At 39.9% G+C, this 17,529-nt stretch overlaps 3 protein-coding genes across 3 annotated transcripts; all 3 read right to left on the bottom strand.

The window, feature by feature from the left end:
* Window positions 1-5,200: 5,200 nt before the first annotated feature.
* LOC306887733 (tripartite motif-containing protein 16-like) lies at window positions 5,201-8,633 on the bottom strand. The gene is made up of 6 exons (XM_079445724.1): window positions 8,052-8,633; window positions 7,627-7,722; window positions 7,313-7,546; window positions 6,255-6,414; window positions 6,067-6,114; window positions 5,201-5,867 (listed from the first exon to the last, which is right to left on the bottom strand). Exons 1-6 carry the CDS (start codon window positions 8,622-8,624, stop codon window positions 5,326-5,328), a joined length of 1,653 nt encoding a protein of 550 aa, XP_079301850.1. The 5' UTR covers window positions 8,625-8,633; the 3' UTR covers window positions 5,201-5,325.
* Window positions 8,634-15,041: 6,408 nt separating this feature from the next.
* LOC306887859 (stonustoxin subunit beta-like) lies at window positions 15,042-15,719 on the bottom strand (the record flags this gene model as incomplete). The annotated part of the gene is made up of 2 exons (XM_079445860.1): window positions 15,042-15,592; window positions 15,692-15,719. 2 exons carry the CDS (start codon window positions 15,717-15,719, stop codon window positions 15,042-15,044), a joined length of 579 nt encoding a protein of 192 aa, XP_079301986.1.
* Window positions 15,720-15,918: 199 nt separating this feature from the next.
* On the bottom strand, window positions 15,919-17,494 carry LOC306887858 (uncharacterized protein; the record flags this gene model as incomplete). Its single annotated transcript, XM_079445859.1, has 3 exons — window positions 15,919-16,164; window positions 16,753-16,986; window positions 17,435-17,494. 3 exons carry the CDS (start codon window positions 17,492-17,494, stop codon window positions 15,919-15,921), a joined length of 540 nt encoding a protein of 179 aa, XP_079301985.1.
* Between the last annotated feature and the right edge of the window lie 35 nt (window positions 17,495-17,529).

Raw genomic sequence — 17,529 nt, 5'->3', positions numbered from 1 at the left:
ACCCCCATGAAAATCCCCGGCCGAATTACCTACTGTTTTTTGACGAACACCAAGGTCATGTGGAAATTTAATTTCCGTCCGAATCCACATCTCTGAGTTTACGAGAAGAAATCAATTCAAAATTCAGTGTTTAAACCCTTTTTGAACACTCCCGAACGCTGTACGGTAACTGTTGTACTTCGGTTTAATTTGCATACATATTTATTTCTGAAATACTGGAAAGTATTTAAAAGAACAATACTTCATAACTGCTCAAAGAGAAGAAAAGCACGTAAATATTCGAAATGGGTCTTTATTATGGCAGCAGCAGGTATGCAATACAATTTTAAAATGTGCATTATAAATGGATATATATCGCGTATAATTATATACAACTATAGCACATATTTTCCTAATTTTAAACAGGAGATTTAAATAATCAAATAATAAATAGGATTATACATTATAAAATATGCTTGGAATAATAAGAATATATTTTACATAAGTATTTTAAAATACATTTTACACAATAATAAGAATAAATTTGTAAATAAAGTTCATTTTATTTACAGCACACAATCACGCGACTGGCCATGTCAGCAGCGCGTTCTCGGGTTCACAGCATCACAGAACTCGCTCCTCCACTGTGAATAAATCGCCGTCCGAATCCATGAGTTTTATCACTGAGGTGATATATAATTTCATTTTTTACAGACGTCCATATGAGAAACAATTACCATCCGAATCGGGCTTAAGAGACTAAAGTGAAAACAGCTGTGGCTAATTAGCACAGCCAATAGCCTATAGCAGGGCACTTGCTCAAATAGAAACTACAGTTCGCACCTATAGTATTTACTGTACTCTACATAGAAGAGTAAAAGTTATTTTTATCTAATGTACTGCTACTATGTATTGTAATAATTCTGTGTGTAAGTAGTACTAAAACCCTGTAGATGAGCCTGTAGGCTAGCTTTCCTCATCCACAAGAACATGGTCAACAATAGTGCTGTGTATATCATCAGGAACAATATCGTCCCCTTCATTTTTCTTTTCCCTCCTTTTCTTCTTTGTCTCCCACAAGTAGGATTCGTTTTCCAAAGCACATAATCACCTGGGCTCCTTTTTATATCATCCTGAGATTCTGATCAGTTTTGCTATGTGCTACTTATGTTCACACATGGATAAATGTGTGCTATTTGAGCTCATGTTGTGATTCTCCAGGTAATTATATTGTGTGTTTGTGTTTTCTGAATGAGACAATTGGGAAACCTGTGCAAAATGAGGGCATTTTTTGTGTATATTTTAGTAGAAAACACTGAGAAAATTGGAACGTGTGTGAAAATAGGTGAAATGTTACATGTTTGCAGAAACATGTCTGTTTCAAAAACTGAATGAATAGTTTGGAAAATTGGGCCAAATGAATCAGTTATAGTGTGTTAGCAATCAAGAAAAACTGTAATCAGATTAAATGCATTTTACTGAATGTGCATTGTCTGTTGTTCTCCTTCAAAATATGAAGTCATATGTCTGTATATGTATATACTTCTGGGGCGCTGCTCGGCGGCTGACCCAGATCTCCACGCTAATCGTTGTTTGTTTATAGTTTTTTTTCCCTCGCTATGTGTTACTGTTTTGTTGTGATTGTGTGGTTGATCTTCCTGCACTTTGGATTATGGAGATAACTAGGACATGGCTAATTCTGAACACCTTATTTTCATTGTTTTCCATCAACAAGTCCTTGTCTGGGCCAAGGCAAGATGTGACCTACTCCAGAGAGTACCTGATGTCTCTACAAAGACATGCAGGACATGTGGATTTTGAATTATTAACGCACGATTGCCCCGAAATCGCACAGAAACCTAACTTTAAAGCAAAGAAGTTGAAGAAAAGGGGTGCAAGAGGGGGTATTCGGGCCAGGCTTCGGAAGCGAGGTGCGCGATTCCCTCTTCCCATGATAACGCTGTCAAATGTGCGGTCGCTTTATAATAAAATGGATGAACTGATGGCCAGGGTAAAAGTCAAGAATGATTTTAAGCATGTCTCTGTTAGACAGATCAGGTTACTCATTTTAAAGACGAGACTGAAGTTGCGCTTCCTGGGTACATTGCGATAAGAGCTGACTGGGACAAACATCAATCAAACAAATTGATCGGGGGAGGTATGTGTATCTTTGTGGACAGTAAATGGGCAACACAACTGCGCATTCATGAGAAAGAGTGCACCCCCGAGTATGAGTTGCTTTCTGTATCATTTAGACCGTTCTATCTTCCAAGGGAATTTGGACAGATTACCATCATTCTGGTTTATTTACCGGGACCATGAGAGTTTTAACAACGCACTCTCATGCTCTGTGGACCAGCCAGTCTTCATACTTGAGGATTTAAATAACTGTGAACTTTACAGTCATTTACCAACGCTACAGCAATATATAGACTGTCCCACATGGCTTTCGCGGACTCTGGATCAGTGTTATGGTAACATACCGAATGCTTATACAGTGCACCACCCACCACTGGGTAAGTCAGACCATAACGTTATTCATCTGCTGCCCACATAAAAAGCTAAACTTAAACGAGAAGCCTACTGTGAGAGAAGTGACGTTGTGGTTTGAGGTCTGTAAAAAGAGACTGAGAGACTGCTCTGATGATACGAACTGGGACAGTTTCTTTGATAACTGCAAATGCAAATGAGTTAACAGAAACAATAACATCTTATATTATTTTCTGTGAGAATAATGTACCAACAAAAACTGTTAAAATATACCCTAATAATAAGGTTTGGGTTTCACATGAAATGAAGAAATATGTAAGTGAGAAAGGGGCTGCTTTTTCTCAAAGTAATAGCCTACCCACAAATATTGGTTCATTTGCGAATGAATTAAATCAGTTTTACAGTAGCTTTGACAAAACCACACATGCAGTTAGGGCTGACCAAGTGTGAAGCCATGTTTGGAACACCATGACTCTTACAGAGGAGGAGATAGCTGGTTGTCTTGCTAGGGTAAACCCCCATAAAAGCACCTGGCACGGATGGTCTTAGAGGGAGGGCCATAGCAGGGTGCATTAAAAACTTAAAGGTGTTTTTACTAGAAGATAATTGACAAGACACACCTGAACATCATGACATAATCAAACACAGGGGAAAACTAGGTCACAGAGCACATGAGGGAAGAAAACATAACAAAAAAGTCCAGAGGTGTGATATTAGTAATAATAACATGATAGATTTGACACTACATTAAAAACTAAATCAACACAAACAGAGTTTGAGAAAATGACAGAAACACATGGTCACTCAGGACCAGAGGTGAGTAGAGATTTTCTTTTTTCTTTTCTTTAACCTTTATTTAAACAGACAAGTTAATTAAGAACAAGTTTTATTTACAATAACAGCCTGGCAGGATAATTAATATCTCCTGAGATATACAAACATATATCACAATACATAATTCACAAAAAACTAAAAAAACCTTAAAACATTTACAGGTCGAGGTCAAAGCACTCACTAGTAATTTTTTAAATGCACATACTGGAATATTTGTCTCTAATTTCAATAACATTTGTAGCATATTCCAATCATTTGGGGCAGCAAATTCAAAAGCGGAACGACCATAAATAGTTTTCTTTCTAGGAATAGCCAAGGAAATATAATTTGATGATCTAGTTGTATATGTATTAAGATGAGGTTTCAACAACAAGAGTACCCAAACACTGTACTCAAGTAAAAGTAAAAGTACTTCTAAAAATATTTACTCAAGTAAAATTAAAAGTCTGAATAGTTACTTGAGTAAGAGTAAAAAAGTATCGGATAAAAAAGTAGTTAGTTACTACCTATAGTAGTAGTACCTATAAGTAGTTGCTATCTATCTATACATATATATACACACACACACAATGTCGTTCAAAAGATTTGTAATGTTTTTTTTTTATGTAGTTTATTTCAGTGATGCATATCAGAATTTTCATCAGCCTTTACGCGAGTCTCCAGTCAGTGTCACATAACCCTTCAGAAATCATTCCAGTATGTTGATTTATTATCAATGCTGTTCTTTTTAGCTTTCTATTCATCAAAGAATCCTGAACATAATGTCACAGGTTCCAAAAAATATTAAGCAGCAAAACTGTTTCCAACACTGGTAATAAATCAATATAATAGAATGATTTTAGATGGATCACATGAAACTGGAGTAACAGCTGATGAAAATTCGGTAACACTTTATTTTGTCCACTTTAGACATTCTACTAACAGTGAGTAACTGTCAACTAGCAGTCATTAGAGTATTAGTAGACTGATTAATATCTTCTAACACTTTATTTTGATGGGTCCACAACATACAACATACTGACTATGAGAAACTTTGCAAAGATATTTCAACTTATTCTACTAACCCTAAACCTAATTAATGAGAATTAGTTGACATGTAGTTATAAAGATACTTACAGTTAGTAGAGTGTCTAAAGTGGACTATCGAAATAAAGTGTACCCGAAAATTCTGATTTGCATCACTGAATTAAATTATATTTCAAGGTATAGGCCTATTAATTATGTATTATATATGTATATAACTTCTGACACGGAGAAGAGTGAAACTCCTCACATGACCGCTACTGAACATCTGAACATAACGAAACAAACGCACATTGACGGATCTTCTTCCGTCTGTTCTGCAAAATGTAAACAAATGTAGCCTATATTTCTGCAAGTGTAAATATTGTGAAAATATCAATATTAATTGTGCCAAGGCAAAGGCATTCCTCCTGGAACAGGAGCCGCTGCGCTCAACGCTCTTGATGTTCTTAAACTTTCTGTTACAACTCTGAGTGAGAACCGCTTCAGACGACTCAGCGAATTCAAACTGATTCGCAAACCGATTCACTGGTTTGATCAAGCCTTCGAACAGAATTGACTCAAAAGAATGAATCATTCGCGAATGGGCATCGCTCATTACCCAGAGAAAAGTAGACGCGCTTTTGGAATAAATGAGTAACTAGAGGAGCGTCGCCCACAGTAAAGAAGTAAAAGTACAGTTTTTTCACTAAAAATATACTTGAGTAAGAGTAAAAGCACCCATTTTTAAATATACTCTAAAAGTATTAGTTACCCCAAAAATTTACTCAAGTAAATGTAACGAAGTAATTGTAACTCGTTACTACCCACCTCTGCTCAGGACTCTCACACACTGATCTTAATGTCTATATGAGGATGTATTACACACATTTATGCTGACATGCTATTTCACTGTCTGAAGTTGAGCTGCAGTATTAATGTCATGAAGAGACTATAATATCTCACTGTAACGGATTTATCATGCAGCTTAAAGCATTATGGGTAGAATCTCTCATCAATCTATTCTGATTCATCAAAACTGATGAGTTTCACTGGTGATCCTTCATGAACAGTAAACCCAGGATAGAGCGGCTGAGTGAATGTGGTCTGGACTGTGTGGATGAGGCTCATTGTGTCAGAGACGCTGTAGAAGGACAGAGTTCCTGCTCTGTGATCCACAAACACTCCTATTCTACTGATGATGGACTCTACAGAGAGATCAGTCCGTATGTTATTGTGTCTGAATGAGTAACTGGAGGGAGAGCAGAATAAACTCCAGGACTGATCATTATATCCAAACCGACACTCTTTACCCCGTCCCTTCCTGCTGATGCTCTTATATGACACTGATATAACCACACCTCTATTTCCACTCCACTCCAGCTCCCAGTAACAGCGTCCACACACACTCTCTCTACACAACACCTGACGCCGATAATTAAATCTGTCTGGATGATCAGGATACGGCTGATCTTTGCCAGCGACAGTAATCTCTCTGTTGTTCTCAGACAGACGGAGGTATTTATGAGCTGTGTTCGGATCCAGAGTGAACTGATGGGAATCTGATGGAGATAAAACACAGAATCTGTTTGATCTTTTTATGAAGCTGAACTCTTCATTTAGTGTATCATCATTGTCTCAGACCAGATATCCTGTGCAAATCATCATCTACATCATCAATTATAACTCTTCTTTCACCTTCTACAGGAAGAACATGAACACACTCAGTGAGTTTTTCTGCTTGTTTTCTTACTGACTTACATTGTAGGAAGTGGTTCCTGGTCCTGGGAACAGTGTTGGTGAATGTGACTGTGGAAATGAACAGACATGAACAGTGTGATTCTCATGATCCTGCATTCATTCCTAACACATTTCTAATATGATGTTCTCCATGATATGAGATGATGATGGACTCGTTTCTGAGAGCAGATGAATCTCCAGGACTTTACCTCTGTCTGAGATCTTCTTGAGCTCCTCTTTGCAGAAATCCTCCAGTTTGTCTCTCAGCTGATGGACAGATTCTCTCAGATCATCAGAAGAGAAGAGAGAAATGAAGAGATCATCATTTCCATCTGTAGATTCAGGAGGTGCTGAGAGAGACTGGAAACTCTACAGAATACAGAAATCAAAACTCATCAGCTCCACTCTTCACCCAATAACCTGCATCAACGTCAGATTTTACTTGACTGATCTTTAGTAACTGACCTCAATCCAGGACTTTCACAGCATCAGCTTTATTCTTCTCATATTCATTATATCACATTAGAGCTACAGATTATAGTATTTGCCACTTACACAATATGTGAACTTTCTAGGAAATAATTTTAATGATAAAACATCTGCTAAGAATTTAAACATCCATCCAACAGCTCAAGCACATCAATGGAGTCTCATTTGCTCAGGAAAAGCAGCTCAAATGCTACGATTAGACTGACCATTATTTATAACTTTAGAGTGGTAAGAGACACTGAAACTTCACAAGAACCTCCAAGACACACTCAGGTTTGGTTTGGTTTCTATACGCTGAAACATTGCTAATATACAGCATCACTTCATGTTTGGGGTCTTCATGATCAAATTCAACAATGTGTTACAGACCAATAAAAATCAATAAATATCAGGTTTGAGGATCATCTGATCCAATATTTATTGTTACTCAGAATCTGTACTATCGAGTTCACCGATTTCATTGTGACGTGATGAATCGGAAGAAAAATGTGGTAAAAAGTTGAAATGTTAGTGAAATTTTGAACTGCTGGTGGCGCTAGTGGTGTTTGACAGCTAAATATATTTTCTAGAAGAAAAAGCTGAGAGAAATTATTCCTGAGAAATTTCCAGAGCTGATAGCCATTTGTAAGCGGCATCTCTTTTAAAAGAAGACGATCAGATGAGAGTCTGACTGATGATTATATAATAAGACTCTCATGAAATGTTTCTCTGTGAGTCTCCTGTCACAGCAGGATCTGCTCAAGTCCACTATGATGCTGTTCTTCTAGATCTGTGTTACCTGCAGGAACTGGATGTGATCCTGTGTGTGTGAAAGCTGCTCCAGCTCAGTGTCTCTCCTCCTCAGATCATTGATCTCCTGCTCCAGTCGCTCCAGTCCTTCAGCTTGACTCACTGCTTGCTTTTCCTGATCTCTGATCAGCCGTATCAGCTCAGAGCAGCTTCTCTCAATGGATGAGCGGATGAGCTCAGTAAAGATCCTCTCACTGTCCTCCACTGCTGTCTGTGCAGAGCGCTGTTAGGACACACAGTGATTCAGGATTCAGTGAGTCTGAACTGAGACTGAGATAAACTTCTCTTCTTCTCCAGACTCACCTTCTGAGACTCCACAGCCTCTCTCAGCTGCTGGAGATCTTTCTCTCTCTGCTGGATTCTCTGCTGGAGCGTCTCCTGCGTCTCCTTCAGCTGCTTCTGCAGGACAAACAGATGATAGTGAATCCCACAGAAAACTACCATGTGAACAGATTAATCCAGTAAAAGTGGAGCTGATAACTAATGGCTGTAGGTTCAAACTCCAGAAATGATGATCGTTACAATAATCTAACGCAAATTATAATATTGAGATATGATATTAAGACCTGTTTCACACTGCAAGGGTATCATGAAAGTAAAAGTGACACAGACGTAGAGCTTCACACTGACAGTGTTTCTGTATAATTAAGCTGCAGCTCTACACAGAAAATAAACAGATTATTGGATCACTACACTGAGTATTAACTTGATCGCTAGTTTAAAAATACCTGTTTCTCTGTCCTCTGTGCTGCAGCTGATACAGTGTCGTGGTTTTTATGTTCATCCATCGTACACAGCACACATATACATTTCTGATCAGTGCAACAGAAAACCTCAAGGAGCTTCTCATGTTTCTGGCAGATCATCTCCTGCAGTCGTCCAGTGGCATCAGTCAAATTGTGTCTCTTTCCTTTAAACCAACTCTCATGTTGTTCAAGGTGATGCTGACAGTAAGAGTTCAGACACATCAGACAGGACTTGATGGCTTTATATTTTCTTCCAGTACAGACGTCACACTGCACTTCTCCATCTCCAGCTTCACAGTCAGCAGGACGTTTCCTCTTCTTCAGTTTCTCCAACACTTCAGTCAGCATGGTGTTTCCAGCTAAAGCAGGTCTTGGACTGAAGGTCTGTCTGCACTGAGGGCAGCTGTAGACTCTCATCTGATCCTCCTGATCCCAGCAGACTGTAATACAGCTCTTACAGTAACTGTGTCCACACTGGATGGTCACTGGATCCTTCAGGTGATCCTGACACACTGGACACATGAACTCATCCTGAAAAACTCTGGATTCTGCCATTTTACTGCTTGAATACGGAGACACAAACACACAACAGCTCAACTGCACTTTAGTTTCTCTTTCTCTGAACACGTGTTTCCTTTTTCCTGGTTCTGTGTTTGAGGTACACAGTGTTGGGGAGTAACTAGTTACATGTAACGGAATTATGTAATTTAATTACAAAATAAGTTTAATTGTAATTACTTACAGTTACTGAGAAAACAATGTGTCATTAAATTACAGTTACTTATGAAAATGTTAACTATTACAAAGTGGGTTACATCTGATTATTTTCACATACACACCCCTATACAGATTTAATTTGTATTATAAACTTCATTGACTGCTCTAAAAATATGAGACACCGGTGTTTCAGGAGTTTAGGACACAGAATAGGACACGCTTATTCAATAACTGTTTTATTTCCTATCTGGTTTTATCATATTTCATATCAGTGTTTTCTATCATAGATATGCGAAGATTTGATTTCAAAAACAGTATCATAGCTATTAAACTATTTCTTGTTATGATTTTAAATCTTAACCTCAGAATGATCTCAAAGTGAAAAGAAGTGATAAAGTCTGATTTTTTTGGTGGCTGTGCCTTAAAATTTGTATCATCTTAATTGAAGTGATGAAGGCTTTTGACAGTCTGACAGTACTCTGTTGAGTACTGCTGTAAGGTTAACCCTCTCTGGTTTAAATGTTTGAAAATGATTGACAGGTGAAAATATTGAAAATTTAGATAATCAAAAAGTAATCAAATGTAATGAGTTACATTTATAAAGCAGTTGAAATAGTTACACTACTTGTTCAATTTTAAACAGGTTAACTTTTAATATGTAACCTATTGCATTTCCAACATTACTTTCCCAACAGTGGAGGTGACTGATGAATTGGGAATCTTGCCAGAGAGACCAATCTACTTAACAGTGTAACTAAACGAGCCAATGCATATTGGCATATTATAATTGCATCCAGCTTCCCATTTATGCTCGCAGCGCTCGCAGGACTTAAAGCTATCCCATGGAAGAATACACATATGTTATCCCATCAGGGTCACTGCATATGGGCACCCAGCCTACCCACAGTTTTCAAGAATACATTGAGTTCAGACCTGGCTTGATAGAGGGTGATTGAGGAACTCGATAGGGTTTGCCCAACAAATACATTTTCTGTAGCAAAATACCAGAATTTGTGACATAGCAAGCCGACACTAGACCGTGGCCTCTCAGTGTCTTTACCTGTCTGAGGTGAGAACACTGGACGAAAGCTATAGAATCTAGCGAATGTCTTGGGAGTCACCCAGCCTACAGCTCTACCAATATCTGTCAGCGAGGCACCATGCGCCAGCCCCCAGGGGGATACAAGACTCCTGGTGGAGTGAGCTCAGAACCTGAGCGGGTATGACACGCTTTGTGCTTGATAAGCCAAAGTGACAGCATCCACTATCCAGTGGGCCATCCTCTGCTTGGAAATGGCTTTCCTCTTCTGCCGACCTCCGTAACAGACAAAGAGCTGCTCTGAGGTCCTGAAGCTTTGAGTCCGGTTCATGTACAATCTTAAAACATGGATGGGACAGAGCAAAGCTAGGGCTGGGTCTGCCTCCTTCAGGGGCAGTGCTTGCAGGTTCACCACCTGACTGCTGAAGGGTGGGGTAGGAACTTGGGGCATGTAGCCAGGCGGAGGTGTCAGAGTTACATGGGAGTCAGCTGGCCCAAACTCTAGGCACAATTTATTGACTGAAAATGCCTGCAGGTCCCCTACCCTCATGATGGAAGCAAAAGTGAGCCCCCTAAGGAAACTGTTGACCAAGTCATGCGTCCCTACTGTCTTACCATCTGCGGGGTTGTGGTTTGCGGATATAGCAGCAACGTATACTTAAAGGGTGGAGGGAGACAGCCTTCAATCCAACCCCTGCTGCAGAAAGGAACGCACGGCTCTGATTGAGCACCTTCGGGGGTCCTCTCGGTGAGAAAAACACGACTCAAAGAACAGAATCCACTTCACTGTGTAAGTGTGTGTCGTGCACAGTTAAGCAAACCCAGAATATGAATGGTACGAAGCAACGTCAGATGCTTTCGACTCCAGAGGAGATTGCGGGTGAGTTGCGACATGCGACGGAAGCATAGACCACCTTGCTGGTTAATGTAAGCAATGGTCACAGTGTTTTCCATACGGATCAGTACGTGCTTGCCACATAGCTGCGCTTTCAGGCAGCCCAAAGCAAGATGTACTGCCAGCAACTCGAGGAACTTGATGTGCCAATGCAGTTGGGGGCCTCAGAACCATGGGAGATTGTTGTCACATATACTACACAGCCAGTACTTGCCAGAAATTCCTGCAGCTCCTTTAATGTTGCTGTAGGCCTCTTGGCAGCCTCCCTGACCAGTTTTTTTCTCATTTTATCATCAATTTAGGAGGGACATCCAGTGCTTGGTAATATCACTGTTGTGCCATATTTTCTCCACTTGATGATGACTTTCTTCACTGTGTTCCATGGTATATCTAATGCCTTGGAAATTCTTTTGTACGCCTTCTCCTGACTGATAACTTTTAACAATGAGATATCTCTGATGCTTTGGAAGCTCTCTGCGGACCATGGCTTTCGCTGTAAGATGCGACTAAGAAAATGTCAGGAAAAGCCTACTAGAACAGCTATACTTTATTTGGGTTTAATCAGAGGCACTTTAAATGATGGCAGGTGTGTACTGATTCCTATTTAACATGAGTTTGACTGTGATTGCTTAATTCTGAACACAGCCACATCCTTAGTTATAAGAGGGTGTGCACACTTATGCAACCACATTATTTTAGTTTTTTATTTTTACTCCCCCTTTCCTGTTTGTTTTTAATTGAGTTGTGCAGGTTATAGTTAACATTAAAGGTGGAAAAAGTTCTGAAATTATTTATCTTGGTCTCATTTTTTTTACACCACAGAAACCTAGCATTTTAACAGGGGTGTGTAGACTTTTTATATCCACTGTATATTTTTCATTATCAATTTTCCTTTATTGATATTTATGTATTAGTTGCTGCAGTACTGATTTATATATAATTTCTTTATTATTTCAATTATAAAATACAAACATTGTCTTTGAATACAGAATCATTCTCTATTGGCTGAATGATTCAGAGTCGCTGCGGTGCGCGTGAAGCTGCTGTGGAACACACTGACCCCTGATACAAGCAGCTCTACATGCTCTGGAGGATTCACAGTAACACGCACTCATATACACACAGACACACACACACACACACACAGACACACACACACACACACACACACACTCATTCATATATATATAAATATATATATATATATATAGTGGCGGGAGGAGCAAACGACAGACACAGTGGGTGTGGCGTCAGGCCTCGGAGAGGCTTTTATTAAACAAAAATATCAAAAGTGTCCAAGGGGAAAAAGTGTCCAAAATAAACGGGGAATCTGGTGTCCTCGTGCGGGGATCGTGAAGGAGGGGCAGTGTTCGAGAAGGAAGGGTCCAGGAAAGGGGTGGAGTCCGGTGGCCGCACGCGCTCCCGTCTGGAGGTCCGGGGCGCGGGGGACGGCGGCTTCTCTAGCGGCTGCGTCTACCTCCTAATCCTCGGAAGCTCGATGGTATTCCACGGCCCGGCATCCTGGCCCGATGGCCGTACCACGGGTGCAGAATCAACCGGACTGCGGATCCGGCAGCTCACGTCTCCGGTGGTCCGGGAATCCCTCAACGCTCCCTTCCTGGACCCACGAGGATACCAGCGTGCATGCACGGGGAAGAGACCAGTCTCCCGAGGAGAGGCGCGCTCGGCATTTAAACGGCGGCGGTGATGAGGCCCTATTCGATTCAGGTGTGCCTCATCACACGCCGCCAAACCTGTCCATCTTCAGCGCCCCTCCTCTCTCAAACACCCACTCCTGTCGGGAGCCTGGTGAAGGGCGGCGAATAAAGGACGGGGTGGTGATGATATTAGGGGGGAGGCAGCCGACTCGTCACAATATATATATATATATACACACAGACACACAGATACACACACACACGTTTGTTTCTGTGAATTGTGGGGACTTTCCATAGACATCATTTAGAATTTTTTATATTTTTTTCCCCTCAAAAAATTTTCCTTTTTGGGGGCATTTGGTCTCCACAATGTAACATAAACAAGAACACACTCTATCACACACTGTAAATTGTGGGGACTTTCCATAGACTTATATTGTTTTTATACTGAATAAACGACATTTTCTCTCCCCTAACCCTGAACCTACCCCTTACAGAAAACCTGTTCGCATTGTTACACTTTCAGATACACATCATTTACCCACAATGTAGCATAAACAAGTACACATACACTTGTTTCACTATCCTTGTGGGGATTTCCATAGGCGTAATGGTTTTTCTACTGTGCAGACCGTATATTCTATTGCCCTACACCAACCCTACACCTAAACTTAGCCCTCACAGGAGACTTTTTGCATTTTTAGATTTTCAAAAAACTTCACCACCGTGACACAAGTCCCCATGAGTCTGTGTGCATTCAGGTTTAAGTCCCCACCGGTATATAAAAACAAAAACACACACACACACACTCTAATGTTTGTTTTTGTGAGTTGTGGGGACTTTCCAAAGACTTCTATTGTTTTTACACTTACCAAACGACGATAGATATTTTCTATCCCCTAACCCAACCATAACCCTAAACCTACCCCTTACAGAAAACCTGTTTGCATTCTTACACTTTCAGATTAACATCATTTACTATTTTTAATACTACACAATGTCAGAAATGTATTTTATACATTATATAAACTATATATATATATATAAAGTTTTAATCTCTGTTCTATAATAGAATACATTATTAACAAGCTGTAACCTAAAAATGACAACAAATTCCACAGTTAATAATTAAATGTGTGGTAATAAAAACAGCGACTTGTGACACCGGAAGACACAAGAACACAAAACACTGGAAAGGGCCGGAGCGCCATAAGTTGAATAAGGAAAATGATTTATTGACTGTGATCATTTGAATTGAAAGGTAATTATGATAGTAATAATAAAATGATTGATGTGACCAGCGCTTAATTTGTAAATTTTGAGGTCCTGGAACAAACTGGGGTAACTGATCCGCCATGTGATTAGAGGACGGGAGGTAACGGAGCATTCGCGCAAACACATTGGTGGACCAGCTTAAGTGATTAACAGTGTGCATAAATTGCTTTTATTAGGGTCTGTACGGTCATGAAAAACCTGGAAAAGGCTTGAAATTGTGACAGCAGTTTCCAGGCCTGTGAAGGTTTTGGAAAATTCATGGAATTTTATTTCACAAATCTCTGTATAATAGAGTTATTTTTAATCATGTCCTGAATTTCATCCCCACCGCTTTCAAGTTTATAATAAGGGAAATTCCTGCAAACATTTATTCGATACAGCATGTAGGTTAGATGAGTAAATAAATCCTCACAAACTATCAGATTAAATCAGTCATTTGAAAACAGCATGAGTTTAGCTGTTCAGAGTCTTCTCTCTTTCACTCTCTCAAAGCTGTTTCACATTAGCGCATCTCATTTGCACTACAAGCAAGCTGCTGCATGCTGATCCAAGACTTTCCCTCGCATTTCGGACAGTTGACAAAACTATCACTTGCCTAATTTGTACGTCTTTTTAAGCCAATTTGTAATCGCTCGCTTCAGAGGCTGAGCGCTCACAGTCACATCCAAAGCCGCCACACTAGTATCATATTGAGTTATTTTTCATAGTTTGTTGTTGAGCTTAACTGGCCAAATACCCACAAAATGATGTCCAAATGGCCATCATGGCGAGTATCCTTGTAAGCACAGTCGGTTTTAGTAAATGTAGACAGTTGAGAAAGAAAACACGTGTATTAGTATTGAATCTGTGCATTTGGTCTCGTGAGAGCAGCATAAGGGGCCGTTCACATGTTATGTATTTTGCATGCTCAACTTCTTTATTTCAAATGTACATGTGCGGCAAGAATGCTCATAATAGAAAATTTTCTTGAAACATATGCATGTTATAGGTCACCACGAATGTATTTCATTGGCATGTGAGGAGGGGGATACACCAAAATGAGATGCCGGATCCGGATCCAAGCTTGTTCCAGCACAAATTAAGTGGATGTGACACTGGATGTGACACTACATTAAAAACTAAATCAACACAGAGGTTGATAAAAGCACAGAAACACATGGTCACTCAAGACTCACACAAACACACATACACACACACTGATCTTACTGTCTATATGAGGTTTTATTACACACATTTATTCTGAAATGTCATTTCACTTGCAGAAGTTCAGCAGCAGTATTAATGTCATGAAGAGAAAAGAAGAGACTCTATAACAGCTCACTGTTACTGATTCATCATGCAGCTCAAAGCATTATGGGTAGAATCTCTCGTTTCATTCATCTGATTCATCAACACAGTTTCACTGATGATCCAGATCCAAATCCAAACCCAGGATAGAGGGTCTGAGTGAATGTGGTCTGGACTGTGTGGATGAGGCTCGTTGTGTCAGAGACGCTGTAGAAGGACAGAGTTCCTGCACTGTGATCCACAAACACTCCTATTCTCCTGTGATCCACATACTCTACTGTTCTACTGCTGATGGAATTTACAGGGAGATCAGTCTTTCTATTATTGTGTATGAATGAGTTACTGGAGGGAGTGCAGAACAAACTCCAGGACTGATCATTATATCCAAACATACACTCTTTACCCCGTCCCTTCCTGCTGATGCTCTTATATGACACTGATATACGCACACCTTTATCTCCACTCCACTCCAGCTCCCAGTAACAGCGTCCACACACACTCTCTCTACACAACACCTGACGCCAATAATCAAATCTGTCTGGATGATCAGGATACTGCTGCTTTTTTCCAGTTTGAGTAATCACTCTGTTGCTCTCAGACAGACGGAGGCGTTTATGTGCTGTGTTCAGATCCAGAGTGAACTGATGGGAATCTGATGAAGATAAAACACAGAATCAGGAATTATGATCCTATTTGATCTTTTTATGTAGCTGAAATCTTCATGTTCAGTGTATCATCAGTGTCTCAGTACAGATGACCAGATATCCTGTGCAAATCATCATCTACATCAGCAATTATGAAACTCTTCTTTCACCTTCTACAGAAGAACATGAACACACTCAGTGAGTTTTTCTGCTTGTTTTCTTACTGACTTACATTGTAGGAAGTCGGTCCTGGTCCAGAGAAAAATGTTGGTGAATGTGACTGTGGAAATCAACAGACATGAACAGTGTGATTCTCATGATCCTGCATTCATTCCTAAGACATTTCTAATATGATGTTCTCCATGATATGAGATGATGATGGACTCGTTTCTGAGAGCAGATTAATCTCCAGGACTTTACCTCTGTCTGGGAACTTCTTGAGCTCCTCTTTATAGAAATCTTCCAGTTTGTCTCTCAGCTGATGGACAGATTCTCTCAGATCATCAGAAGAGAAGAGAGAACTGAAGGGATCTTCATTTATGTCTGTAGATTCAGGAGGTGCTGAGAGAGACTGGAAACTCTACAGAAAACAGAAATCAAAACTCATCAGCTCCACACTTCACCCAATAACCTGCACCAACATCAGATTTGTGCGGCTCTTGTTGGCTTCACTGATCTTTAGTAACTGACCTCAATCCAACACTTTCACAGCATTTGCTTCATTCTTCTCATATGCATTACATAACATTAGAGCTACAGATTCTAGTATTTGCCACTTACATTATATTATCAGGTTTGAAGATCACCTGATTCAATTTTGATGAACGTTACTCAGAATCAGTACTATCGAATTCACTGTTTTCACCATAATGTAATGAATCAGAAGAAAAAATGTGGAAAAAAGTTTTGAACTGTTGGTGGCGCTAGTGTTGTTTGACAGCTAAATATATGTTCCAGAAGAAAGAGCTCAGAGAAATGATTCCTAAGAGATTTCCAGAGCTGAAAGCCATTTGTAAGCGGTGTCTCTTTCAAGAGAAGACGATCAGATGAGAGTCTGACTGATAATTATATAATAAAAGACACTCATAAAATGTTTCTCTGTGAGTGTCGTGTCACAACAGGATCTGCTCAAGTCCACTATGATGCTGTTCTTCTAGATCTGTGTTACCTGCAGGAACTGGATGTGATCCTGTGTGTGTGAAAGCTGCTCCAGCTCAGCGTCTCTCCTCCTCAGATCATTGATCTCCTGCTCCAGTCGCTCCAGTCGTCCTTTAGCTGGACTCACTGCTTGCTTTTCCTGATCTCTGATCAGCCGTATCAGCTCAGAGTGGCTTCTCATAATGGAGCGCATGAGCTCAGTAAAGATCCTCTCACTGTCCTCCACTGCTGTCTGTGCAGAGCGCTGTTAGAACACACAGTGATTCAGGATTCAGTGAGTCTGAACTGAGACTGAGATAAACTTCTCTTCTTCTCCAGACTCACCTTCTGAGACTCCACAGCCTCTCTCAGCTGCTGGAGATCTTTCTCTCTCTGCTGGATTCTCTGCTGGAATGTCTTCTGTGTCTCATTCAGCTGATTCTGCAGGACAAACAGATGATAGCAAATCTCACATAAAACAACTGGAACTAAATCACTAATGAATAAAAGAAAAGTAGAACTGATAGCTAATGGCTGTAGGTCCAAGCTCCAGAAGTGATGATCATTTACAATCATCTAACATGAATTTTAATGAATATTAAGGACTGTTTTACACTGCAAGCAAGTATCATAAAACTGAAATTGAAACAGACATAGAACTTTACATTGACAGTGTTACTGTGTAATTAAACTTGATCGCTAGTGTTAAGTACCTGTTTCTCTGTCCTCTGTGTTGCAACTGATACAGTGTCGTGGTTTTTATGTTCATCCATCATACACAGCACACATATACATTTGGTCAGTGCAA

The sequence above is a fragment of the Barbus barbus genome (genome assembly GCF_936440315.1).
Source record: "Barbus barbus genome assembly, chromosome: 21".
Classification (NCBI taxonomy): domain Eukaryota; kingdom Metazoa; phylum Chordata; class Actinopteri; order Cypriniformes; family Cyprinidae; genus Barbus; species Barbus barbus.
The sequence above is the reverse complement of the archived record's forward strand: the minus strand, read 5'-3'. Positions and strand labels throughout refer to the sequence as shown.